The sequence below is a fragment of the Echiichthys vipera genome (genome assembly GCF_963691815.1).
Source record: "Echiichthys vipera genome assembly, chromosome: 1".
Lineage (NCBI taxonomy): Eukaryota > Metazoa > Chordata > Actinopteri > Perciformes > Trachinidae > Echiichthys > Echiichthys vipera.
This window is the reverse complement of record NC_139826.1, coordinates 8,400,457-8,428,247: the sequence shown is the minus strand read 5'-3', so window position 1 is coordinate 8,428,247 and position 27,791 is coordinate 8,400,457. Positions and strand designations below refer to the sequence as shown.

General features: G+C 42.3%; 1 protein-coding gene across 1 annotated transcript in view; it reads left to right on the top strand.

Moving 5' to 3' along the window:
* The window catches only part of LOC310947763 (neural-cadherin), a gene marked incomplete at both ends in the record, with an annotated part of 416,747 nt that overhangs the window by 181,669 nt on the left and 207,287 nt on the right, over positions 1-27,791 (top strand). The window contains one exon of the mRNA XM_083914685.1: positions 24,679-24,851. Coding sequence (XP_083770811.1) covers positions 24,679-24,851 — 173 coding nt within the window. The remainder of the gene's footprint in view (positions 1-24,678; positions 24,852-27,791) is intronic.

The following is a 27,791-nucleotide window of genomic DNA, read 5'->3' as shown; positions in this document are numbered from 1 at the left end:
GTCTATTTGCTGTTAAGTCCCCTTTCAAGCAAGGTCAAACTAATAACAAAGAAATTATAAATGAATAAAAGCAAGGGAAAAAATTAGGAATTGCTAAATGAATGTACCTTATAGTATAGTTGTATGTCCTACACCATATCCACTGTTCTGTAAATGAAGAGGCTTTACCAGCCTTCTTCTCTCTGCAAGAAGCTTTTTCAAGGATATTTAAATCCTGACAGGTCATGTCATGAAGACATAAGAATATTCAGTCAAAGTGTGAGGAGCATTTCAATTTTGTCTTGTAACAAAACATCATCTGAGTCACACATTTCAACTTTGAGACGGAAGCAATTTGGAATAGGGAACTGTATTTATGACACTGTGTGTGTGTGTGTGTGTGTGTGTGTGTGTGTGTGTGTGTGTGTGTGTGTGTGTGTGTGTGTGTGTGTGTGTGGTAAATGGGGATTCGAAAGTGATTCGACCCCTTCATAAATTGCAGCCCCTTCTAAATCTGCATATCGTTTTACAGGGTAATACGATGACTTTTACTAATTCAATTACTCAGATATTCAAGGCACAATTTCCTCTATACACCAGCTACGACATTCACCGTCAGTACGGTCATTTTATATTGATAGTGTTGGTCATTTTATCAGGCTAGGAGAAGACTTGTAACTCATGACTTGATTACATCAGCTTTCAGATGATGAGTGCAGACTTGCTTTGCCATTTGAATTGTTTGTTTCTCATGTTTCACACATTGACCAAACTTCTGCCCATCATCGTTGAAAGTTTAACTTTTATGTCAAGTTTGCTTTCTAAGACTGACAAGCTTTGTATTAAAGTTCAGCGGAAAGGCAGAGTTAAATGCCTGTCAGGATGGAGGACATCTCCTGATGTGCCTGCCAAATTTGTATCTTTTATACCAAGTGTATGCTGTCTATCTGGATTTGGATGTCATTGCCTTACTGGCAATGGCAATGAGTATACATAGATCGATTAAGCCATATGTTAATCCATAGGATCTCTATTGGTGTTTATCAGTGTTATAATACATCATATTGTACGATAATACAGAGTAGGGGTATTGGCTGTGGTTCAGAAGGTAGAGTAGGTTGTCCTTGTATTGCAGGGTTGGTGATCTGATCCTTTGCTCCTCCTGTCCACATGTCAAAGTGTCCAGTCCTTGAGCTAGTGTCACCCAATTGACCAGTCTAACATCTTGAATGGCATCACATGGTAGGAAGGCGCTATATAAATGCAGTCCGTTAACCGTTTAATCCAACAATTGATTATATTCCATTTACTTTTTTTCGCAATTAATTGAATAATGGTTTATTGACTCAACCTATAATCAACTACAGTACTAATGCCCTAATTTAGTCCAATCAATATCCTGTTGTTGTGGCTGAAATGGGGAGTGATGAAGAAAGATGTTGTAGATGTATATACATATTTCATCTTTTTCTTTTTCTGAAAATACTTTAATTTTCACAGAGGCCACAGTGATGTCCCTTGTTTTGAAATCCAATTATGTATTTTCCACAGCATGCATTTTGGATTTTAAATGATTATTAATTGAATATCTTTTCGGTTTTGTTTTGGATTGCTAATTATTGGGCAAAACAAGTAGCTTGAAAACATAATCTTATACATGTTTTTCAGAATTATCTGACATGTTGAAGACTAAGTGATTAATCAAGTTAATAATTCTAGCCATGAAAATATTTAGCACTTTAGCTTGGGTAGATGGTTCAAGTCCAGCACGTACCAAGTACAGTGTAGACTGGTAGCTGGTCTGATGATAAACAATCAGCTAATAGAGCAAGTTTCCAAGGTCAAATACCTTGGCTTAATGCTGGACCCTCTCCTGAAATTTGGCAAACAAGTAAAACACTTAGACAGAACCATAAAAGCCAACTCAACTGTCCAACCTTTGAAGAGGCCAAATATGTATGCACACAGTGATTTTATCACACCTCAGTTACTGTGCTCCTTTATGGGAGCAGGTGGTTGTATGTGTGATTAAACCATTACAGAGACTCTAAAGTTGTACATTAAAAATATTGGACAAAAGGCTAACCAGATCACACCATTGTCATGTCCTGAGATATCTGAACATGTTAAGCATTGATGACTACATTACACTCTACTACACTCCATGATACTGGTGTATGTTCCTAGTACCGGTATGTTTCTAATATATATGTTTTGTATGATTTGATTGTATGTTTTCAATGTGGCTGTGCTTTTTTAAAACCCTTCTAGGGACAGGCATAGGAAATAAGCAATAGCTATAAATGCTGTAATGCTGTACATTGAAGATTTGTTGTTTCAAGTGTCTTTGTGGTAGCATCTGTTCCTATTACACAAACATGAAATAACAATGCAAAAAAATAAAATTCCAAATCCCAAATTGATTGAAATAAGGTTTGAATTTCGATCAATGAAATCGGAAATAGTATAATTTACGTTTCTCCTAGTAACTTTCCTTCTCTCTATCCCATCTATTTGCATAGGTACAAAGACAAACAAAACATAGGCATAAGCTCTGCCACTACCAATTATTTTAATGGTACTTTTTTGCAGCAACATCTCCTTTATCTGTGTTGGGAATAAGCTACTCCGCCTACACTTGTTGCTGTCAGAAAAAAAACCTTTGTGGGTGAAAAGTCGATACTTTATCAATACACCTGTTCAATGGGTATAAAGGTCTTTTCAGGAGGTAATGGGCACTCACGCCGGCTATCTGCTTCGAACCACGGGGTCTTATTGTGCTCCTAATGACAAGAGACAGTCAGACAAAGGGCTCTGCAGGCAGTGCTATTGTTGATTGCTAAATTAGCAAAGTCCTCACCATTCTGACATCTTTCCCTGGTGTGTATGTGTGTGTGAATAAAGAAAATAAAAGAATATAAATAAGAATTTTCCCAAGGGTGCAAATAAAGTAGCATACTTATATTCACAAATACATGACCTGCAATTAGTGACTAAAGCGCCTTTAGCACATGCACTGCAAACCTGAAATTATTTAGACATTACCTGGCGGGGCTGTATGTGAGAATCTAAATGTCCTATTCAGTTAGACCAAGCATCAAACGGTGTTTACCCTGCCAGCTACCTAGTACAAAGTGAGTCTGAGTGAGTCTATATGTGAATTCCTCCAGTGTATTCACAGAGAGTAAGGGGTGTGTTGATGACATTTATATTATGCTGCAGGAAAACAAACCTCTGTCAGTGAAGAAAGGTTATTTACACAAAAAAGGCAAGGAAATGTCTAAATGGAGATATTCGTGAACTTACTTCTGTGCGGACTGACACTAATAAAATAAATTCTAAGAACGCCAAGAGACTCGGTTGTTTATGACCAAATTATGAACCTGCTCCGTCAGCACGGTGCAATCTAGGGCATGTCATCCCCTCTGCCCCTTTCTGCTAAACCAAACAGAGTATTTCCAGTAAGTGAGAATACAGTACGTCTGACACAGAGAATCTCAGGTCTATCTCCAGACCTGATTCTCCTGACATTGTCCAGATTGCCCTACAACGCCCAAGTGCATTAATTACAAAATCACAAATAAAGAGTTCTGCAAAGTTTGGGCCATGAAAGTAGGAAGGTTAGGATTGATTTGGATAAAAATCATTCCATACCAAACCAGTAAACCATAATATAATATCTAAAATCATTTTTTTTTTAACTGCACTGGAGCAGAGTTCATATGTGAAACACAGTTTGACACACTGCCCCCATCTTAGGAAATGACATAGCCTTTAAAAAAAAAAAAACATTTGTAAGCAGTATATTGAAGCTTGATATCCTCAGCATTCACAGATAGGATTGGATGCACTAGGATGCCCTGACTTGTTGTTTACCTTTGTTGATGATAAGAAAAAAAGTGTTAAAAATTAAAATTTCTTTTTAGCAATTCATTGAATATAAAAAGTTGTTGAAGAGGAAATTTTTGTTCTGAGCAACTAATTGATTAAATGTTTTAGTTCTACAATTCAGTTATACTGTATCAGTACTAATAAAAACAATACTGTAACTGGACGTAGGACTTGTGTAGTAGATCTTACATGAGGTAAAATAGTATACTGTACATGAACATCAACACAGAAGAAATGAATTGAAGAAATTCAGTTTCTGAAACAAAAATCTAAGCTGCTTTGAGAGTTCTGCTCAACTAAACTAACTAAAAAACCAGTCATATCCACATAAACACACAAAGGGTAGTGAGCTTAATACTGATGCACACGTAGGCAATACACAATTTGTCTACAGCAGAGTGTGTGAGCCAAAATGTGACACCATAATGCTTGTAATATGATCCAATACCTTGTTTCAAAGAGCCCAAAATTTGGTCATGTAAAGTATTTTATGACTCTTATAATGGAAGGGGAACAAGTTGGATTCTGCCCACTCTCTCAAACCCACCTCATTCTATCTCTGCTACTGATGACCCCCCTTCCCTCTGAACTCATCAGAAATGTCCGACAATCATTAAAGTGATTGTTTTCCTCCCTTTCAGCAGAAGCAGCCCTGTTGGCCTCCCTCTCCATGTTAATTTGCCTGTAACTCACCCCAGAATACAACGTTTCCCTGAGATTTAAGGTGCCCATTAGGACCTGAGCAGGCCGGTCAATATGATGATCACACTCTTCCTATTAAAACCCATAAATACAGAAACTCCCACTCACCCTCCTCCGAGAGGAGGAAGTATTTACTGACAGCTAAGGGGAAATGCTGGCGCCAATAAACAGGCTTCGATCATTTCCTTTTCTTTCTCAGCTACGTTTTATGGCTTTTGTGAAAAGAGTGATTCCTTGAGAGAGGCAGTAGGTGAGTTTGTTTTAAGTGAGCAGGATAACTGGAGATGGAGTAGCATTGGCCATCCTGTTGTCTTGCCATGCCTCTGTGACGGTGAAAGCCGTGGCCCGAGACATTATATCTTCAGAATTACTATTTTCACCCAGGTGATATCAGCCTCACAGCAGAGATTCAGCACATGGCCCCTCGCCCACAGCCTTCTAGTATTATAAAGAGTGGGATCATGGGAGGTGACTGGATTGGGCACTGGACTCTTGACCAGGAGACCTGGCTTTGAATCCCTCATGAAATTATCTTAAAATTCACTTGACTTGTTTTCATAGTTTGGTTAGATCCAGACAACAAAAGTACAAGGTTAAGGTTAGACAACAAAAACTGGATGCAAACATCATTGTTGGCTCCTGACACTAGTGATGTCCAAATGAAGCATCATGAACAATTTTTTTTTATTTTCTGAGTCCACTAGTTGTAGCTCTCTGTTCAACAAAGGGTTGAAAACACACTGAATTGCCATTCATTAAGCCCTTTTCTTTAATACAAGAGCTCCATCTAGTGGGCTCAACAAATACAACTAATGCTTCATGAAGCTTCATTTGGACATCACTACCTGACCCCCTGGTGCAAATTGCAACTGCCTTGTGATTTTCAGGATTTCCATTCATACCATTCATATGAACGTGATATCTCATGAATGCTTCAAGGGAATTTCTTTAAATATGGGACAAACATCCACTTGGACTCAATGTTAACTCATGCCATTTAGGTCAATGGTCAGGTTCACTGTGACCTCACAAGACACTTTTTAGGCCATAACTAAAAAAAAAAAACAAGCAGCCAGCTCTCTTGTTGAAACCGGGTCATTACAGGGGAGTAGAGACTGGAAGTAAGTGGTGCCATAACTCGTCTGTTAATCATGACGTCATATCCAAAAGGTCAAAGGCCAACTTCACTGTCATATCATAATGTGTCTATCCATTATTCAATGCCGTGAATCGGACGGACACTTTGTCGATGCTAATCTTGAAACTGTGTTGATTCACCCAAAAAAATACACTTAATACCTTTTATTAAATTCCTTCAAAGTCTTGACAACATGTATTATGTAAGTCCGGACAGTTTTACCGTAAACTGCAACTTGACTGGTTGGGGGAGGCATACAACTGCAAGGAGGTTGTTCTAGTTTACTTATAATATTTAGTCTTTCCACCTGAATTGCCTGCCTCCATCGATTGTGTTTGATCTGATGTACTGACCTCTATCTGATGCAGCATTATGTAATAAATCCACATTGTTTTGTGCTCATTCATCCCCCTAGTTGCCCCTTCACTAGTCTACTTATTTCTCTTCTTTTAAAGCTCCCTCTTATTATTGTCAATCTTTCTTTCATCCCTTCTCTTTACTTTTCCCTCTTTCTCTCCCACCTCCAGTCTACAGTTGGCATGATTTGGACTAGAGGAAGCATGCCCTCCTTCACTCCCCTCCTACACCCCCACCCTGCTTTGTCCCCAGTCCGTTGTGCTGTCTCTCACCCATCCCTTGCTTCATGTTTCTACTTCCTACCTCCGGGCTGTCTTCATGTGAAGTGACGGCTGCTCACTGACCCCGAGGAAACATCTTCTCCATCTCTGATAAGCAATGATATATGCTGGCCTTGTTAGCAGCAACATCCACACATTTGTAGACATGTTGGAAAAATACACACATCTTACATTGTAGAGTATACAGGCATACATGTAAGCACACATAGACACACACACACACACACACACACAAAAGCATAAACATGGGAATGTATACACAGAATTACCAAGCATGTATGTCCATGCCTGTATGTACACACATACAGACCAACACATATACCCAGAGACACACCCAGAGAGATGCACATACACACAGTGCCATAACCCATTCTACAGGGACATATATCTCATAGATTAGAACAGACGCTCACTATATGCTTTGTTCTTGGAATGTCCTAAAACCTTTTTCATGTCCCATTTTCAACCACTTACCCAGCATGTGTTGCTCTAATCCAAGGCTTTTAGGCCCTAATAGATGTCTATGCCAACCAGAGGCAGAGTAAAGCGGGGATCATACTACAGGGCGCCTCCGGTGCTCCCTGCATATGTAACATAGTGAGCAGGCAGAAGCCTCACTCTTTGTGCGCCTGCTGCCGTTACTGAACCGGTCACATTTATCTGGCCCTCTGTCTCAAATCATTAAGCATGAGTGCACTCTGCGGCACTGTTGGAGCAGTGTGGGTGGAGAGAAGGAAGGGTGGAAGAGTGCTTGCGCTCATAATGCATCTTTGGTATGGATATACATGTTTTTATATTTTACTACTGCTATCAATATATATATATACAACCGGGGCGAAGCTCCGAAGGGAAACCAAGGCCCTCGCTGAGGAAGCAGAGAAGGGAAGCTTCTGGCTGTGGCTGAGGAGAAGGGAAAAGAACTGGGGGGCAAAGCAATGAGATGGGTCAGCTGCAGGGGGTGGCAGGGAGACGAATACGAAGAAACAACCCGAAGGCCCTCCGAGAGGCGGGATGGAAGATGGACTAGACGGACTAGACGGAAACGACCAGAACGAACACTGACAACGAGATGAAGACCTTCCGATTGTGGAGGTGTGGTTGGGGAAAAGTGACCACATACAGGGGCCTGCAGATTCATCAGGGGAGAAAGAGGAAGGAGAGCGAGAAGAAAGGCATACAACATCCTTGCACTGCTCCGGCAGATAAGACAAGCAGGCCCCCCAGCCGGGGAGAAAACCACAGAGCCGAGGGTCCAAAAGTTGTTGGCAGGCAAATGGCAGAGGCAGAGGAAGAACCCCCTGTGAGTAGCAGTAACCCCTTGGCATGTGAGCATGCAGAGGATAGCCCTCTGATCCCCCAGCTACCCAGCAGACAGAAAAGAGGGAACCAGGAAGAAAGTGCAGCATTAAGTGGCCTAAAGCAAGCGATGCAAAGACATGGCAGAAGCTGGACTCAGACCTCAGCCTAGTGCTAGAGCATTCACTCCGTGGTAAAGTCGATAGGAAACTCAACCTTCTCGGGGACATCCTGTACGAAGAGTGCAAAACCAGATTCGGAAGTCTCGCCAAGAAGCGGCACAACCTCCCTGCGAGAAAAGGGAGGAGGGAGGCAAAGATCGATGCCCTGGTGCAAAACCGGCGCTAGCTCCGCAGGAGATGGAGGAAAGCGTCAGAGGAGGAGAGAGAAGGCCTGAAGGTGCTCTGGGACGAGTTGAGGCAAAAGCTGGCCTGAATACGAAGAGCGGAACGCATTCGCAAGCGCAGGAAAAAGAAAAAAGAAAGAAAGAGCCAGCTTCATGAGGAATCCTTTCAAGCACGCCCGGCAGCTCCTGGAGGAGAAGAGGAGCGGGAAGTTGGAAGCCACCAAGGAGGAGCTTGAGCAGTACATCAGGGACCAATACAGCGATCCGAAAAGGAACATTCCCTTAGGGTCGCCAGGATACCTCCCGCCTCCACCTCCTCCAACCACGCAGTTCGACACCTCCCCTCCTCGGCTGAGCGAGGTGAGAGCAGTGGTCAGGAAGGCGAGGTCAGCATCAGCTCCTGGGCCTAATGGAATCCTCTACAGGCTTTACAAAAACTGCCCCCAAGTGCTGAATGGCTATGGAAGCTCATGAGCGTGGCATGGAAGAGCCAACTCATACCATCAGAGTGGCAAAGAGCTGTGGCCGTGTTTATTCCGAAGGAGCAGGAGTCCCGCAACATCAGTCAATTCCGGAGCATTGCACTGTTGAATGTCGAGGGAAAGATCTTCTTTTGCAGTCATGGCCAAGGAATTAACCTTTTAACCTCACAGAGAATGGCTATGTTGACACCACTTGCCAGAAAGCAGGAGTGCCAGGTTTTCCAGGATGTGTGGTACATTCTTCCATGATTTGGGGGCAGATCCAGAGGGCCAAGCAGGAAAAAAAGCGACCTCCACGTGGTGTGGCTCGATCTTGCAAACGCTTATGGTTCTGTCCCTCACAAACCCATTCAGTTTGCATTGGAGTTCTTCCACATCCCTGATTCCATCAGTATCCTGGTAACCAGCTACTTCAGAGACTTCCAGATGTGCTTCAGCCTCCAGGAGTTTATACCAGGATGGCAGCGGTTGGAATTTGGCATTGCCATGGGGTGGTCCATCTCCCCAGCCCTTTTTGTCGCAGCTTTTGAGATCATCCTCCGCAGAGCCAGACAGTCTGTAGGAGGAATAAGGCTGCAGACAGGGCAGAGGCTTCCATCACTCCGAAGCTACATGGACGATGTCACTTTGGTGCTGCAGACAGCTCCATGCACAAGGAGGTGCCTGAAGAGGCTGGATGAGCTGGTGACGTGGGCGCGGATGAAGATAAAACCCTCCAAGTCGAGAAGCCTCTCCTTGCTTAAAGGGACCAGGAACGACAGTACCATCTTTGTCGCAGGAGGTGAGCAGATCCCTCTACTGGCCAACCAGTCCATCCAAAGTCTAGGGAGGCAGTATCTGCAGATCTGTCGGACAAGCATGCAGGCAATGCAGCACGGAAACAACTCTCGGAAGGCCTGGCGAGCATCGTCAAGAGCCAGCTCCCTTGAAAGTACAAGTTGTGGTGCTATAAATTCACTTTGTACCAAAGGGTCATGTGGCCACTGAAGATGTGCGAGATTCCATCCTGGACAGCCAACGGGTTGGATAGGCTAGCGAACTCTTATATCAGGAAGTGGCTAGGACTACCACGTTGCTTCTCCGACACAGGGTTGTTTGGGGTAACTTTGCTGCAACTGCCGATCCAGTCCATCACCCTGGGCTATAAGCAGTAGAAGGCCAGGTTGGTCCTGGAGCTGAAGGAATCCTCGGATCCTACCGTGAGGAATGCCCTCGTACCCACCCGAACAGGCCGGAAGTGGCAAGCCGGGCCAGAGGTTGCAAAGGCCATCGGCAGGCTCCAACACCAGGAGATAGTTGGCAGGTTGCAAGTAGGGAGAACGGGGCTTGGCTGGGGAGTTAATCCATGTCTCTGGTCCAAGGCCACGAAGAGGGAACGCAAAGCAATGGTCGTGGAAGAAGTGTCAAGGGCAAACCAGGAGCAGTACACCATCAAAGCTATCTCACAAGGTCGTCAAGGAAGGTGTACCACTTGGGAAGGCACCATCAAGAGGCAGATCAGCTGGGCTGACCTGTGGAAGATGCCACAAGCCATCCTCAGCTCTCTTCTCCGGGCAACTTATGACACCCTGCCATGCCCCAGAAACCTCCACCCATGGTTTGGCAAGGAGGAGAGCTGTCCCCTGTGCAATGCACCCAACGCCAGCCTACAGCATTTGCTGTCCGGCTGCAAGACCGCATTGACGCAGGGCCGATACAGATGGCGACATGATCAAGTCCTGACGAGATTGGCCGAAGTCCTGGAGAACGGCAGACGAGAGGCCAACAACCAGCCCACACCATAACAGCTGCCTGTCAGGTTTGTGAGGCCAGGGGAAGGCAGAGGAGACACCAGCCGATGGGCCCCCCGGAATGTCCTCTCTAAGGCAAGGGACTGGAGCATGAGGGCTGACATCGGGAAGCAGCTGTAGTTCCCCCGGGAGATTACCACCACATCACTCCGGCCAGACATCGTACTGTGGTCCGCTGCTACCAGGTCTGCCATGCTCGTAGAGCTCACCGTCCCCTGGGAGGAGGGAATCCAAGCCGCCTACGAGTGCAAAGCAGCCAAGTATGCAGACCTGGCGGCTGAGTGCAGAGAGGCAGGCTGGTCCACTACCATCTACCCTGTGGAAGTAGGCTGTCGGGGCTTCGTCGGCACATCAACAACGAGGCTGCTTCGAGATGTGGGAACAACCGGGGCAAAGCTCTGAAGGGAAACCAAGGTCCTCGCAGAGAGGGGAAGCTTCTGGCTGTGGCTGAGGAGAAGGGATAAGAACTGGGGGGCAAAGCAATGAGATGGGTCAGCTGCAGGGACATCTCCCTGCCACCGCTCCGCCACCAGGAGGCTTTCCAGGTGAAGAGAGCGAAACTCCAATGAGCGGTGGTCCCCGACTGATGACCCTGCAGCTGATCCAAGGCGCTGTAGGAGGCGCGTCAGGCATATTTGCCCAGCAGAAACAACACCTCATCTGTACAATCAACGTGTGCGTGCGTGCGTGCGTGCGTGCGTGCGTGTGTGCGTGCGTGCGTGCGTGCGTGCGTGCGTGTCTGTCTGTCTGTCTATCACTTCACCCAAATAAGTATTATTTACATTTTATTATTTAAAACATATGTTCTGACTTACTGTGGATAAACTCATATTACTACCTCCACAACAACATAACTGAGGTAAATGGAGCTACACGTTTTGTGTTTTAAGCATAAAATAATCACACAATTGGGGATGCCCCTTTAATGTCGATGAGTTGAATCAAAATTCATCACATTGAGCCATTTTTTATTTATTTTTGTCAAATGAATGGGCTTTACACTATACGCAATGACCAGCTCTATGAATGTGAAGGTCTGTCACTGAGTCAGTAAGTGAGTGAATGAGTGAGTGATGAAGTTACACCATTGGTCAGAGTTAGTGTGATGACGCAAGTGTTTGCATTTCCCCATTGACCTTTGCCCTTTCAAAATGAATCGATGTGACACATAGGCTTTTGCCTTAGTTGTTATTGCTGTTTCAACCGTTTTAATGCAATGGAAGAGTACATGAAGATGAACTGTGTTTCGCACAGGTGGTCTGTAGATATGAATGGTGATTCATCAAGTTTTATATTGAAAATATAATAAACATAATTAGCCTACAGCACTGCACTTTTTTGGTTATGTATAATTAATAGCACTTTATCTCAAAATTGAACTAGATTAAACGTGTCTGTTTACTTTCATCTTTATGTAAACCCTGATGTTAAGTGTATCAAAAAGTGCAATGCAGAAGTGTCATAAAGACAACAGTCCCTGCAGGGTTTCAGACCAGACCTTTAATTTTTAATGCACCTACAAGCATTACAACATCCTTGACACACACCATGTGGACTTTATATTTAGCACCTATTGTACCAGTTATCCTTAATAATACCTCATGGAGATGCAATTGATGTCAACATTAATTGCAGTATTGAAATAATCTGCATTTAAATGGGTAGTGAACATATATATATATTTTTTTTGTTGTACCAATTCAGTTCATTTTTTTTTTTTTTATCACAATCTCTCGTAAGCCTATTCTACAATGCAACCCCTATCAGCCCCAGCCACGCACCATACAATAGCCTATTTGGGTTTGGATAATGAGAAATTTGGAGCAAAGCATCCAGGCTGCTGTCGTTTGTATAAGCCATTTGCTTTTTTTTGTATCAGAGTAAAGGTTTCCAGGTGGGAGATGAATACATGTAACTACTGAAATGGCCAAACCTCGAATGAAAGTCAGTAACAAGAGCATAAAATAAGTGTTCATAATTAAAAGCTGCTCTACATGAAAGAAGGAGCAGAATGAATTGCAAACGCAGACTTAGTACTTTGTACTGCAAACGTCAGGGTTTAAATGCAAAGAAATTTTCTGCAGGTTGTGTACAGGTTATCCACGGGTTATGCCCCATACAAGAACCATGCTGAATTAGACTTCCAGTTAAATAGTCAAATTGACCTGGGTTTTGATACTTTTATTTAAAAGTGTTCATTATAATTATTGATTTCAAAATTTGACCCCTCAGTATATAGCCCATTTGCAAACTTCTTTATTTCTCAGCAGTCTTCCCTTTTTCAAATATACTGTGAAGCTGGTACATAATGGAAGTCATGGTTGTGGCCTTGAAGTTAATGTCAAAGACAGCTCAGTTAAATACACCTACAGTATATTTGTGGAAGATATAGGCATAAAGGTATGCTCTGTTTAAAATATTTCCCTTTCACAATAAAAAAGCCATCTTATACTGTATGTGATACATATCTGCTCCTGCCAGGCCATGAATAGGTTTAAATCTTATACTAGTTCACTTATTCTTTAGTATTACCTTTCCTTATTTCCTTAAGTCATGTTTTTGGCTTGGTTTGTTTGTCTGTCTGTCCAGTGGCCTAATTTTCATGAAACTTATTGGTGGAAGGGTGTAGCATGGGCCAAGGAAGAACCCAATTCATTTTGGAGCGGATCTGAATCATGGGGAGGATACACAAATTGTTTTCCATGAAATTTAACAAAGAATGGCATGATATGACTTTTTCACTAGGTAGTGCTATGGCCTTAGCTCTGTGTATTTTGGCCCTCTCTGTTATGCTAACATTGCAGCTCTGACCTGGGATGCAGCGACATTTAGGTGTTGAGTTTCATTTGATTTTGCAATTGATTATTATGTTATATTCATAGTATTAGCATTACACAACATCACCCATCATGCAGTATGCAACATAAGTTTTGGTCCAGACTGCCAGTTCTTTTAGTTAGGGGTCACAACAATCACTATAAATGGTTGCTGTTGTTGAGCATTTAGTCAAGTCCCACTCCAGACATGTCAAAGTATTTAAAAACTACTACGACATGGATTTCCCACCTAGAAAGTAAAAAAAAAAACACCTCACCCTCCCTCCTCTGCTCATGCTCGTACTTCCATGCATACTTACGGTACCTTGAGAGACTTTAGTAACTAAGTTCTAGCTTCCAGCGGAGGTCAATGAGTAGACCAGAGGTTTAAAAATAGCGTGCAAACAGCTCATCAAGATGTCTAAACCAAGCCCTCATCACAACGATTTCCTGGTTGATCCTACAAGATCCTACAAATGCTGTTCAGTAGGAGCAGGTTTCATAATAGAGCAGTTGAAGCACCTCTCTAGTGACAACATTTGCTCAGATACAACACTCTCTAGTCAGTGTCAGAGAGGGGGACTTTAACTTCTTGCTGTTCAGTGGTTGATGATACTGAGGTCATATTATAGGCTGTGCTTTCATAAGGGCTACTTTTTGCATTTCTTGGTCTTCAGACACATGTCAAGTTGTTAGATTTGAATGAGTCTATCCATGTCTGCTTGTAGATCATCCTGGATCTGCACTGGCAGAGGCATTATGTTTTGGGGTTGTCTGCAAATCCCAATCTTGTGAATGTGATATCTCATGAACCTCTGGAGGGATTTTTCTTTAAATGTGGCACAAATTTTTACTTGGACTCAATGGTGAACTCATAAGACTTTGAGGTGAATGCAATATTACAGGAATGTCTTCAAATTTTATCATTCTATATCCCCTTTTAGAACTTAATGCCAGCAACACATTTCAAAAAAGTTTGGAAAGGGTCATGTTTACTGCTCTATTGCATCACCTCTTCTCCTAACAACACCCTGAGTGTTTGGGAACTCAGGAGACCAAGTGATATCATTTTGAAAGTAGAAGTTGGAAGTTTTCCCATTCTTGCTTGATGTAGGATTTCAGCTGCTCATAAGTTTGGGGTCTCATTTGTCATATTTATGTTTCATAATATACCAAACATTTTCAATAGGTGACAAGTCCGGACTGCAGGCTGGCAGACTCTTTTACTACAGAGCCTTGCTATTGTAAAACGTGCAGAATGTGGTTTTACATTGTCTTGCTGAAAGACGCAAGGCCTTTCCAGAAAATCTTGACACCATATGTTGCGCCACAACCTTCAGCATTGATAGTGTTACCTTCACAAGTATGGTGCTGATCCATGCCATGTGCACAAGTGAACCTGAATACCATCAAAGATGACCATATAATTCTCCCTTTCCCCTGATGATCTGAATAAGTCGCTAAATTGGTCGCTAGTAGCTTTTTATAAATAAAGTTTCCAAGAAGGTCTCAAAAAGTAGCGAGACAGTGCCCACATATGAGTGCTTTGGGACGGGGAAGGGGCTCACAGCAGCACCCTCTGCTCGGTGAGGACACTAACTACAGAGTGATTTGAGTCCAAAACACCACAAAAGTATCTAATAACACCAGAAACAGTCGACAGATGTCTCTATAGGATGGATGAGGATTTGGAAAGTCGCCAGATTTGCAGATGAAATCTTGGTATTTGTATTATGATTATACACAACAGCGGCTCTCTCGTCTCTTCTTTTCCTTGTTGGTGTATTTCTGTGGCAGTTACAGCGCCACATCGAGTATCTAACTGGTGAGCAGCTAGATTGGGTGATCTGATGATGAACAGCTCAGCCCGTTGGCACTACAGGACATCCTCCATTGATCCTATGCAAAAAGCTCTATTTATTATGATTAGCATTATTAAAATTGGCTATGGTACTAGCTTTGGCTTGCTTCATCTCATCTTTGTTCACGTTCATGTACGAAAATAAAAATGACGTTCATGTTTCCCTTATGACCATTGGGGAATAGATGCTGTATAATACAGAAATGGTCCGGGGGGGCCAGGGAACATCTGCAATTAGCATCTGGTTAGAGCTGAAGTTTCGGCTTGCTTAGTTTTATTTATGCTTTTCCTAAACTTTTGATGTTACATGTGTATACTTTACTATTGATAAACTGCATGGGAAAATCAGAGTTTGTATATTATCCAGTTCACCAGTTTAGATGTTAGAAAAACACCAAAGAACAAACCGTTAGGATCTGGGTCTTTTCAGACAGATTTCCTGTGAGCTTGACAATACACCAACGTGAGAATGGGAATAACAAACACACAAAAACAAGGCACTGTGCTGTGTGTTTTAATAATGCGCCACAGCCTGGATGCCCACATAATTTGTGAAATATTCCTCTAAGGGATTTATGGATCTCTTCCTCTTTGCACTCCACTTATTTTGTGTCACAGTTGCATGGTTAAAAGGATCAATTATTTGACACCAAAGTCATATATATATACAGTGTGTGTGTGTGTGTGTGTGTGTGTGTGTTTGTGTGTGTGTGTGTGTGTGTGTGTGTGTGTGTGTGTGTGTGTGTGTGTGTGTGTGTGTGTGTGTGTGTGTGTGTGTGTGTGTGTGTGTGTGTGTGTGTGTGTGTGTGTGTGTGTGTGTGTGTTGTGTGTGTGTGTGTAAATGAGTTAAAATATGCTGTCCTTGCTTATTTTTTAGAGTGAAGGTTGAAAAATATCACTGTTGCAAGAATTGTTCATGTGTATCTTCAATATTAAAAGCATTTGTGTTTCATAGTTGTAAACAATCTCAATGTATTACCACTGTGATGTGGGCAAGTGGCAACCTCCAGGTCTGAGTAATTAAGCCAATGTGGAGGTGCCAAAAACTGCAGTTCATCAAACAGGCTGACTCCATTACAGAGCAAATCACCATAGAGGCCCATGTTAAAATGCCCAACTTTACAGCAGAAATAAACATATTTGCAGCCTGGTACAGATTTGGTATCTGAAGCTAATTTTACTATTTATGATGACTGTACACAGGTGATTTTTTTTATAACTCGCCCACTGAAATTACAGTATATTAAGGCCTAAAGTTCTGCATAATTAAAGGTGCGGCTGCTTTGCACTGTTGGTGTATGTGGATACTAAACTGCCTGAATGGATGCATGTGTTTGTGCCTTTTGGGGAATTATTCATTCAAATATTGGACTAATTATACAGCCTGCTGTGTGTTTAATTGGACTAAAGAACTGTTCAAGAAGTGTGTGCTCCAGTTTTCCTGGTGAGTTAAATGCTCATATTGTTTATGTTAGCATTATTATTTTTCAACAGTCAAGATGATAATCTTGCACAGCGCTGTCGATATCAACTTTACATATAAATTCCAGTCCTTCAGAGACTTCTGTCAGTGTCAAAACTATAAATATGTGCTCTGTTTACAACAACTGTTTGGAGGATTATAATTAAAGATTATTATCATTATTATCTCACTGTGGATCTGTCTGTAATCTAAATTCAGGTTTATTGATTTGCTTCAAATCGTTTGTTTGATATGTAATACGTTCAGTGTTTCCGATAGAACTGGATTTTAGTTCTAGTCCACAGTAGAAGCTCAAGTTCAGACAGTGAGAACTGCTGCACCGGGGTCGGATGCGTTATTTCTTTCCCCACGACCTAGTCCCACTCTACTGTGTCGTGATCGGCCATTCATTTTGCCTCGACTGTCCTTGCAATTGGATGTTCTGTGGAACTATAGGTGAGGACTTTAAGCAGCAGTGCTTCCATGAGCATCGTGTAGTAAAACCCTCACATTTGTGAGGAGTAGCACTGCCTCCAGCAGCAGTGTGTCCGTGTTAGTTCTCAGGAAGCCGGCAGTGAGTTCCAGGTCCTACAGCCACAGACAAACCTAGCTGCCCTGGGTTTGTCTGTGGGGACCGGTGTTGTATCGATGGATGCCCTGTTGCTACCTTTCTAAAATAAATGTCTTCGACACCACAGTAGCATGAACCAGTGTAGCATTAAATTATGGTGGAATCATAGAATATTACGTTTATATATCCGCAGTATGTGATGAAATTATCAAGCTAGCTAGCCAACTTGCCAGCCACTGTTGTCACAGCAATCCTTCAATCAAAGCACAGAAGTGCGGAACTAGGTGGATCATGGGTGGGAAAATAATAAACAATGCCGGTTGGACTGCCTCAACTCAGGATAGACTTCATGCTGCAGTTTGCGCTGCCTGAGTTGTTACTACAGCACCTCAGTAACTTGGTCTCCTGGCCACCCCGGTGAAATAGTCTTACTTGCTTGTTATCTTAGCTGGTTAGCCTTTACTATCTCGGTAGCTACGAGACAGACTTAGTTCAGTCAGCCTTTGTGTTATACCACAGAATCTGGACTCCCTGAACACAAAAGGCAATGTATTGTCTTCATGAAACAGGCTGTGAGACGTATTAATAATCTCCATGTGGTACAAGCTTTTGCAAAACATCCCCACAGTTTTCTCTCCATTTAGAGTTCTGGCTGACTGCAGTCCGTCCTGACAACATTTTTTTTTACCTCTGGGCTGGTAAATTGTATTTGGCATGTACGTTTGCAGCAGTGTTTGAGTGCACCTGTGTGTATTTTAACGTGTAGGGGTGTGAGAGTTTATATTTTACATTTGACACTATGCGTGTGACATGTCTTTCTTTACACCTCTTCGGCTGTAAATTGGAATCATCCCTCTACCTCTTTCCTTTCTGTTTATTTTTATCTCTTTTTCTCACACACACACACACACACACACACACACACACACACACACACACACACACACACACACACACACACACACACACACACACACACACACACACAAGTACCCTTAACCGTGGACAGTAGTGCCAAGGAACCAGCCATTGTGACAAACACCTTGCGGCAGACACCCCCACCATGGCAATAGTCCATCTCTTGTGCAACGACACACACACACACACACACACACACACACACACAGAAGGGACATACTGTACATTTGCAGGAAATTATGAGCTTGTATGCAATTAACTTAAGGAGAAAAACTATTCTCACATTTCCTTTATACTGTGTCTTTTGTCAATAATTTCTAAAGACTCGTCTACAAATCAAAAAAAAATTAAATCTTCCTCCTGAATGTGTCATTCTGTTTCAGCAGCTATGAACACACAAAAAAGATCATGCATCGTCTGGCTTCAATCTGTCTCATCAGTCTCTTGGTCTGGTAAACAGAGATAGACGGAAGAATAGTATATGCACACACACACACACACACACACACACACACACACACACACACACATACACGCACACACTCACAAACATATCTATGATACATGTGCATATGATTCCAATTTCAGGATCTCTTGTGAAACGGAAACCAAGTGAACACCTGACAACCATAGCACCTGTCCCTGCTAAGGAAGAGATAAGGAGGTCGGCACTTTTAGCCCCCACACACACTCTCACACAAACACACATACAAAATAAACAGAGCACCAGAGGGTATGATGAATACAGAGTGGATGAGAGTCATTCAAAGCAGAGAGTGGGATGCAGATGAGACGCCTACACTGGACTGAAAGAGAGAGTCAGTAAGAGAGAAAGAGAGAGATAGAGGATTAAATAGAATGCCAGGATGATGGCGCTAAAAGGGAATACCAATCAATTTAACTATTCATATGTTGTGTAGCCATAATTAATGAAATCTCTCTCAGAGCTAAAAACTGAAATAAGACAGTCTGTCCACTAGAAACTTTCTAGTCAAGAAGCTCTCTCTCTCTCTCTCTCTCTCTCTCTCTCTCTCTCTCTCTCTCTCTCTCTCTCTCTCTCTCTCTCTCTCTCTCTCTGTGTGAATAGAGGACGGATTGCTGGGAGCGTGGTGAGTGCTGAGAGCGTGGTGCGTGCTGAACTTTTTCAGCGGTGTGAGTGAGTTCTTCCAACTTTATTCCTTCTTTTTGTTCGGTGTGTTTATGTGTTCACAGTTTGTCTTTAGTTAGAGGTGTTTTTGTGGTGTTTGGTGGTTTGGTGGTGGTGTTTTTTTGTTTGATACAATGCCGGTGGCAGCGGCGGCTGCCTCAGAGTTTGAACGGCTGACACGTCGTCATGCCGTCAAACTCATCCCGGCTGTGCAATGCTCTGTGGAGGAAGCTGGGCTAGCAGTGGGAGAAGTGGTGGGATATAGCAGTATTAAGTCTGCCTCCTGCATGAACGGAGCCATTGTTATCTTCCTGGATAGCACCGCTAAAGTTAGCGAAGTGGTGGAGAACGGTCTAGTGTTACACGACACCTTCACTCCCGTTCTCCCCCTCGTTAGTCCGGCCACGAAGATAACAATCTCCAATGCTCCACCGTTCATTAAGAATGAAGTGCTGGCTAAAGAGTTGTCTCGCTATGGCCAGCTCGTCTCCCCGATAAAAATGGTGTCTTTGGGCTGCAAGTCACCGCAGCTGAAGCATGTCGTGTGTCACCGGAGACAGGTGTACATGATCCTCAAAGACACGACAAGTGATCTCAACCTGAGCTTTTCTTTTAAAGTGGAGGGCTTTAATTACATGGTCTTCGCTTTGTCTGAGACCATGAAATGTTTTGGTTGCGGAGCGGAGGGGAATTTAGTCCGCTCTTGCCCGGCTGGAGGGGCGGGGCAGCGGCCTGCGGCTGCCGCTACGGGAGCTGAGCGCCAGCCGGCACCCGGGGCTGCTGCGCCGAGTGCTCCGCTGTCTGAGACGGCGGCGCCGGTCGCGGTGGCTATCGGGGAGCCGGGGGGGCGCTCCGCTGCCCGCGGCGGCAGCGGAGGCTGCCCTGACGCCCGGGGAGGCTGCCCCGACGCCCGCGGAGGCTGCTGAGCCTTCGGGGGTCGAGGTGGACTCCATGAGCGCTTCAAGTGCTGATCTTGCTTCAAATGAAAAGTCAGAAAATGAAAAACAAAAAACAAGTGAAGAAAACAAACAAACTGATTGTTGTATTGAAAACAGTGATAATGAAACAACGATTATGGAATTTAATGATGAGGAAATGTCTGATGAGGAGATTTTTAAAATCTCACAAAAAAGAAAAAGTCATGAGTGTCTTCATCAAAGAACAGGAGAGTGGGGAAGGAGGTGAAGGCTGCAGCAGAGGCAGAGAGTGACTTCTGCCTCACTCAGGAGGAGGAGCAGACTCACCTGTACACTCCTGACAATATAAAAAAGTTTTTAGAAATTACAAAAGGTGCCAGACTTCCTGCAGTGGAGGATCACTTCGATGACCTGCGACTGTTCATTCAGTCAGCTCGGCCTCTCACCAGGAAGTCTGGAAAGTCTGAAGAAGTGCTCACAGACAAGGAAATTTATCGTTTAAGAAAATTATTAGTCAGAGTAAAAGCCAAAATCATTGATGATGAAGATGATTTTTAAACCTAGGTGCTTTTATGTGACGTATTTTATCACTGGTGTGTTCTTTTTAAGCTTTTCTCCTACTTTTCTCCAACAATGTGGTATACAGAAAACCCACTCACACGGATCAATATCTACTTTTCGACTCTCACCACCCTTTGGAACACAAGCTTGGAGTTATCAGAACACTGCAACATAGAGCTGACAATATACCCACTAGCTCAAAGGCTCAAGGGGAAGAACGCAAGCACCTGAGAGGCGCCCTCACAACTTGTTGCTACCCCAGCTGGACCTTTGTTAAAACGGCAGCTGCCTCCAGAAAGAAAACCAAATTGGTTGAGAAAGAAAAAGATAACAGGAGAAACAACATAGTCATCCCATATGTGGCTGGGGTATCAGAGAAACTCAGGAAGATCTTCAGCAAACACTGCATCCCTGTGTATTTCAAACCCAGTAACACACTCAGACAGAGACTAGTACATCCGAAGGACAGAACACCACACCACCACAAAAGCAACCTGGTTTATGCTGTCCAATGCAACGAGGAATGCAAAGATCTTTACATTGGAGAAACAAAACAACCACTGCATAAACGCATGGCCCAACACAGGAGAGCTAACTCCTCAGGCCTGGACTCCGCTGTCCACTTACACCTCAAGGAGAAAGCCCACTCCTTTGATGACAACAATGTCCAAATCTTGGACAGAGAGGACAGATGGTTTGAAAGAGGAGTAAAAGAAGCCATCTATGTAAAAGTGGAAAAACCATCTCTAAACAGAGGAGGAGGTCTGAGACACCACTTATCTCCAATTTACAATGCTGCCCTTTCATCCCTTCCCAGGAGATTCAACAATCTAACCTCAAAGAACAACTGTTCACACATGGCCCTGTGTGACCCCAACGACTGTCGTTCAGACTCAATAGAGCACTAACAAAGTCGAAACCAACTGCCCACCAACGACTGTCACTCTAACGACGGGCGTGGGCTTTTGCAGCACAAAGGGTTTCAGTGACATCATCGGCCTTGTGAGAGGTTAAATACCTGGATCTCCACACCAGTTAGTTGGACCAGTCCCAGCCTGGTCAGATGCGTACATGAACTGATGAAGCCTCTTGGATGAGAGGTGAAACGTCTTCCTAGACAAACAACCAGTCCAGTTGTTTTTGACTGAAATAGCTTTGAGGATAACGATGACCTGGACGAATGAGAACATTCACAGGCTGGAGAACTATTGTTTGCAGATTTCCTCATTTAAATGTTTTATTTATTTATCTATTTATTTATCAAGGTTGCATTTTAATTTTTTAACTTGTACATTGTTTACAGTTGAAAAATGAATGCCAAATAAAGTAGATTTTAAAAATAAAATCTCTCTCTATCTCTCTCTCTCTCTCTCTCTCTCTCTCTCTCTCTCTCTCTCTCTCTCTCTCTCTCTCTCTCTGTCATGGCTTGGAATTTTTCTCATTATTTACAAAGGAATGTTGTCTGTGATGGATAATGTAGGTTATTTTAAACCTCGGCCTCACTTTCCTCTGGAATCCTGTTGATTATTTCATCACAAAACTTCATAGATTGCATACTATGGCTGCACAGTATATCAGTTCAGCATGTGCAATAGTCACATCACAGGATGTTCAATGTCAAGTAAGGCAAATGACCTCAAACACATTATGCCTATTAACTAACTATAACTATTTTTGCTGCTTTTTAAAAAAATTATTCTTTGTATTTGATAGTGACAGCTTTTGAAGAGTGACAGAAAACAGGAGAGAGAGGGGGTGAGAAAATGTCCGCAGGTGGGAATGGAATCCGGGCCGCTGCGTTAAGGCCTTAGCCTCTGTATATGGGGCGTCCTCTCTAACCACTGAGCCACCAGACGTACCAATATTTTTTACTGCTTAATACAAAAGGAAATCTTGCATGTTTCTCATTTTCCAATAATAAAACAGTGTTACCCATTACTTACCCACAGTGTAGTTAGGCCTACCACATTTTCATAATAAATGAATGAATACATGAATGACAGAGATGTCATAACTGCTATCTTGCTATCAATCACTGACACAATATTACCCTTAATGAACAAATACAGTATAAGTAAACAGACCATTTTGAAGGGTTTTTTTGAGCATTTTCATCTTTTATTCAATGGATTGGCAGTAAAGATATAGACACTACATTCATTTATTACACTTTTGTCCAAAGTAACATGCATATATACCATGTTTCATACAACTATGAAACCTGGTTATAGTATAAATACGGCCTGGGTTACATTTACAAAACATTTTCATATTACAGACTTACTTTCATTATGAAATTGTGCAGCCTGCCTAGATTAATCAACTTGACTCAGGGATGGCTGATTGGTATAGGAGGATCCTCTTGTTTATCTCCCTGTGGGCCCTCAGTGTGCTAGGGGTCTACAGGGATGTCGGCATATTGCTAAATATATATCACAGGAAAATTATATTACAATAACCTTTACCATATGGTGCAGCCCTACTTCAGTTTAAATACAGTGATTTCTATTGATTTGGCCTCTCTTGCTACCTACATGGGTTATTTTCTGTCATTAGTGGAGAGTAATGTTTATTTTAGAAAACGAAAAGGAGTCTCTCATGTAAAAAAATATTTTATTCTTAATATTCAGTAATGATGATAGTCCAATTTGTTTTCAAAACCTTTCTATGTGTTCAGCACTATACTGTAAACGTGCACTGAAACAAGCACAAAAAGACACAATGCACTATGGCTATGAATATGAGCGTTAAAATTAAGTGACTACATTCTTAAATTTGATCAACTTTGATGACCGCGTGTCAGTCTTATTACAAAACAAGAATACGCAGTATGACTGACCTGCTCTACCCACCTTTCCCTCTGTTCAATATCACAGCCACTAGTTGTGTGTTTTCAAATGAAGAACAGAAACACTTAATTTCTTTTGTTCTTTTTTTCTTCTTACTGAAGCAGTTGGTTTTCATGAAAGATAGAGCCCCTTTTTGTCTGTAATCTCAGCCTTGATTCTCTATCCTATCCTAGCCTATGTGAGGCGTGAGCTGTACCAATTATTGTAAAGGCTGTGCCATTGGTGTCACCCAAAGTGTGATGCAGTCAGATGGTACGGTTTAGTTTTAAGATTGCATTAAATTTCCAAGGATTTTACTCAACCTTCACACAAATCTGTTGCTAAAGTAAGCTCACTGGTTTACTTTTTACAAATATCTGCAAAGTTCAAGAGTTAGACTGGATGGGGTCTGAACTTTTTGTACATAAATACATGAATGGAAGTCTGACAGAGATGTAATCACTGCTATCTTGTTATTACTTACTGTGTAAGTAAACAGACTATTTTAAAGTTGTTCTTTTTTGGGGCATTTTCACCTTTTATTAGATAGATTGACAGTAAAGACAGGAACCATACGGTTCAGTTAGTAAGTTAGTTTGTTTATTAGTTGTCCCCTTAGGAAAATTATTTTTCACAGTCCAGGCTCTTCTGGCAGACAGGCATTTGTGGCACATAAAAATCACAGCACATAAACATTTCAGAAAAAACAAACAGACATACAGTTTTACAGTTTGGGTTACATGGGAAACATACATTTATCTGTGAGGTTTTGTTTTGTTGATTGATGACTGAGGGGATTAGGCTTCTGCTAAAACGGACTTTGTTGCACCTCAATGCTTATAGTATAAATACGGCCTGGGGTATATTTGCAAAACATTTGCACACTACAGACTTAGTTATAAAGATAATTAGACATACTGTATCAACACAGAATATGATTGCATGGCCACTAAAACTCTAGTTCTTACCTGGTCAAAACCAAATAAAAGAAAATAGATTTTGGTGAAGTGAACTATGATGAAAAAGTGATGAAAGATCAAACAAACAAATACTCTGTAATGACTTCAATACCATAGCTGGTAATCACATGGTCAGATCAGTTTTACTAGTTGCAGTTAACTTAAATTATATAATCTTTGGAGTTTTCAAATGCATATGCAATTTTGTCACCAGAACGAATTCCAGAAAAAGAAGCATGTTAGCGTTATGAACACTGTAATGAAAAGTTGTTTTCACCTCAAGCTTGAATATATGGACAGGAGTATGTACTGATAGTCGATCAATAACTTGATAACATATCTGACTATGTGTTAACCACTGTTGTCCTGGTTGCAGGTTTGATCCGTCTGCGCTCCAGCCCGCCCCCTCACCTCCAGGGTGTTGAGTATGTCCTCAATGTTACAGCAACGGATGACAACTCCTCAGGCGGACCTCAGGCTTTGTCATCCACAGCCCAGGTCATAGTGGGAGTGGACGATGTGAATAACAACAAACCTGTCTTTGAGAAGGTAAGGCAAGCAATGGCACACTTGCATCATTAAACCTTATTTAGTCTCGCTCATTATCTGCTTGTGTTTAAAACAGTGTGTCTTCTCTCCTGGTTGCCATGCCATTTGTTGCCCTTCATTCTGGTCTCCTTCACAGTGACCTCTCACTCTATCATTTTCTTTACTAGTTCTCTTTTCTGTCTATTTATACTATGTAACTCTCCTCCATCGCTCCTCGATCTCTCTCTTTGCCAGTCTACGTCTTCTATTTATTAGCCTCTATTTCTTCTCTCTGGAGGAGAGATTAGCAGACTTGACCCTCATTTCTGCACTTTCGTCTCTCTCTTCTACATCATCTCGATGTTTTAATTAAAGCTTTGAGGAATGTGCGAGAAATCCTGACCCACTCTGGAAGCTCTATGCCTCCACCTTTTTTCTAGCCATGTTTCAATTTTAAATGAGGTGACTTTTCAAGCCCTCTGAGGTATCACAAGCCAAGATTAGGAGCGCTGGCTTGCTGAATAAACCTCATTCACTCTCTCCTGGGGGGAAGTGAGTGCCAAGTGTTTCCCTTTCTTCTTCACCTCTTAGCAGGCAGAAACAAGGGGACGGGTGACAAGATGAGAAGAAAAGAGAGGGAAAGAAAATTTAAGAGAATCCTGGCCCACAGTGTTTCATGTGCTCTGTATGCTCAGTTGTCTATCTCAGGAATTTCCTGCTGGCATCATACTCCAAGTGTATGATTCATTATTTTGTCTCTGCATGCAGGATACTGATTGCAGTGGAAAAGCAAACCCCTGACCCTGAAAAAAGAAACGAACAAATGAAGCAGATAAAACAAGACAATAGATAGAAGAGAAAACAATGGACAAACACAGCTGTTCATTTATGTCTTTGGTCAAAAATGGAAACTAAGAAAAAAAAACACACAGGAAAGGCAGTTTAGGAACAGAAAAAAAGAGGCTGACTGTTGGTTTCTATGATAATAAAGATATACGACATAAGTTGGTGTTTCCTCTGTTGCTTGCAGCAAGCTGCAAGACAATGAAGCAGAAGGGCCCTTTTATCTTGTTTTGATGCCCAATCTCATAGTGTACTGTAGCCACTCTGGAATTCAGAGCTGGATCGGTGGACCAGAAGGAGCAAAGGATACACAGAGAAGAGGTAGATATACAGGAAGTAGATCTCTTAGATATAGCCAGATCCTGCATTTCCCAGTAGCATAAATATAAGATTACTGACACAAACAGACTTTTACTACATTTATTAACCTTCAATACCCCTATGACCCACTCTCATATGGGTTTATTCATATGCACTTCTTTATTTGAAGTAGCAAACAAATACTTGGGTTTGAAATTGTTAACACATTGTGTAGGGAAAGGAGGGCAGAAAACATAGTGCATCTCTAACTTCATGTCTCACTACACTACGTCAACATATAAAATAAAAAATATAATGAACAAAAACATCCAACTAATCTGCTGTGGTATGTGTATTGAATTCACCACTTTTTACACAGTAAATACATACCTGATCCTATCCATCCCTCCCTCCCTTCCTCCCACCAAAACCCTGAAAGATGTTTAAACTCCAGCAAAGTATCATAGTTTAGTTTATTAGGTTAATTTGCATCAAAGACACTGAACAAAAAAGACATGCCTTTCGTAGTGTTAGACTTGGAAATGCTGACTGTCATCCAAACTGCTACACAACTGCATACCATCCCAGCGTGTGCTGAAGGTCAAAGTCTGATGAAGCCTGCAAAAGCACATCATCTGCAAAAAGCAGGGATGCAATTCTGAGGTCACCAAACCAGACACTCACTGTTGCTCTGCTGTTCATAGAGATTCTGTCCATGCAAATCACAGTATTGGTGACAAGGCACTGCAATCATGGCATCTCCTTGTGTTTATAGTCTTGTGTTCAGTCTTCTCACATTGACTGAGCATTTGTCGCACAAACGACTCCCTTTGACCCTTCTGATTAATTTGATGAGTAACTGCCTGCATTGAAATCTGCACATCTCCACCAACGTCCCTCTGTTATCTGTTTAGGGCATAAAGAAAAATGTGAAGCACTGGAGGTAAAGAGTATTAAAGCTTCTGAATACAAATGTAAAGTTTGAAGGGGATGGAGAAAGGTAAAGCATTGTTGCAAGATTGAAAAATAAAGGACAGGGTAGAAGAGACCTGATAAATGGGAAGAGGCATTCCTTTCCATTCCTACGATTGACAAAGATGAGGCCAAAGAGAAAAAGAGGGGTAGAGTGAGGGAAACCCGGGCAGTATTTAAATGAGGGTGGTAAAGCCTCTGATAAGTTCAATGATTGACAAAGTCTTTGTTAACCCAAACACAGAGCAGATACCTTGCATTTCACTCAGAACTGAAAGCACCACATTAATCCCTGATGACTCAGAGACTACATGTGGTGTTCAATAGAGGGTAGGGTTAACGCTGAATGTTTTTTCTAAATGTTGAATGAATGCAAATGCTGGACTTTTCTGATAATCACTCTTCTCTTGAGAAAACCAGGGTTTCTCTCATTTAAATACAGAACAGCAGATGCTACTTTTTCATCTTCAATAGAATATGCCCTATGTTTGTATTGCAGAACAGCATTGCCCTTAAAAGAACAGTATATTTTGAGATGGACACAATGCCGGTGATAGATTTCCAGGTTATCCTCTTACCAGTTCTGGTGTGTGTGTGTGTGGTTAAACGGCAGTTTATGAGCTGCAAGAAGTAAGTTACACTGTCCCTCTGAAGTGACTTTGTATCACATAAGTGTCATCTCACATCCCATTTGCTGTTCAACTCACTGTTTCAGGCTGTGGCGACAGTAAACATGGTTTACCCTTTTTTTTGTGAAAATCAGGGACTGCAAGGGAAGCTCAGCTTCCCCTAAAATGTCACCAGAAAAAAAAAAAGTGGTGAAATATGTACTGCTGTGTGTTCATT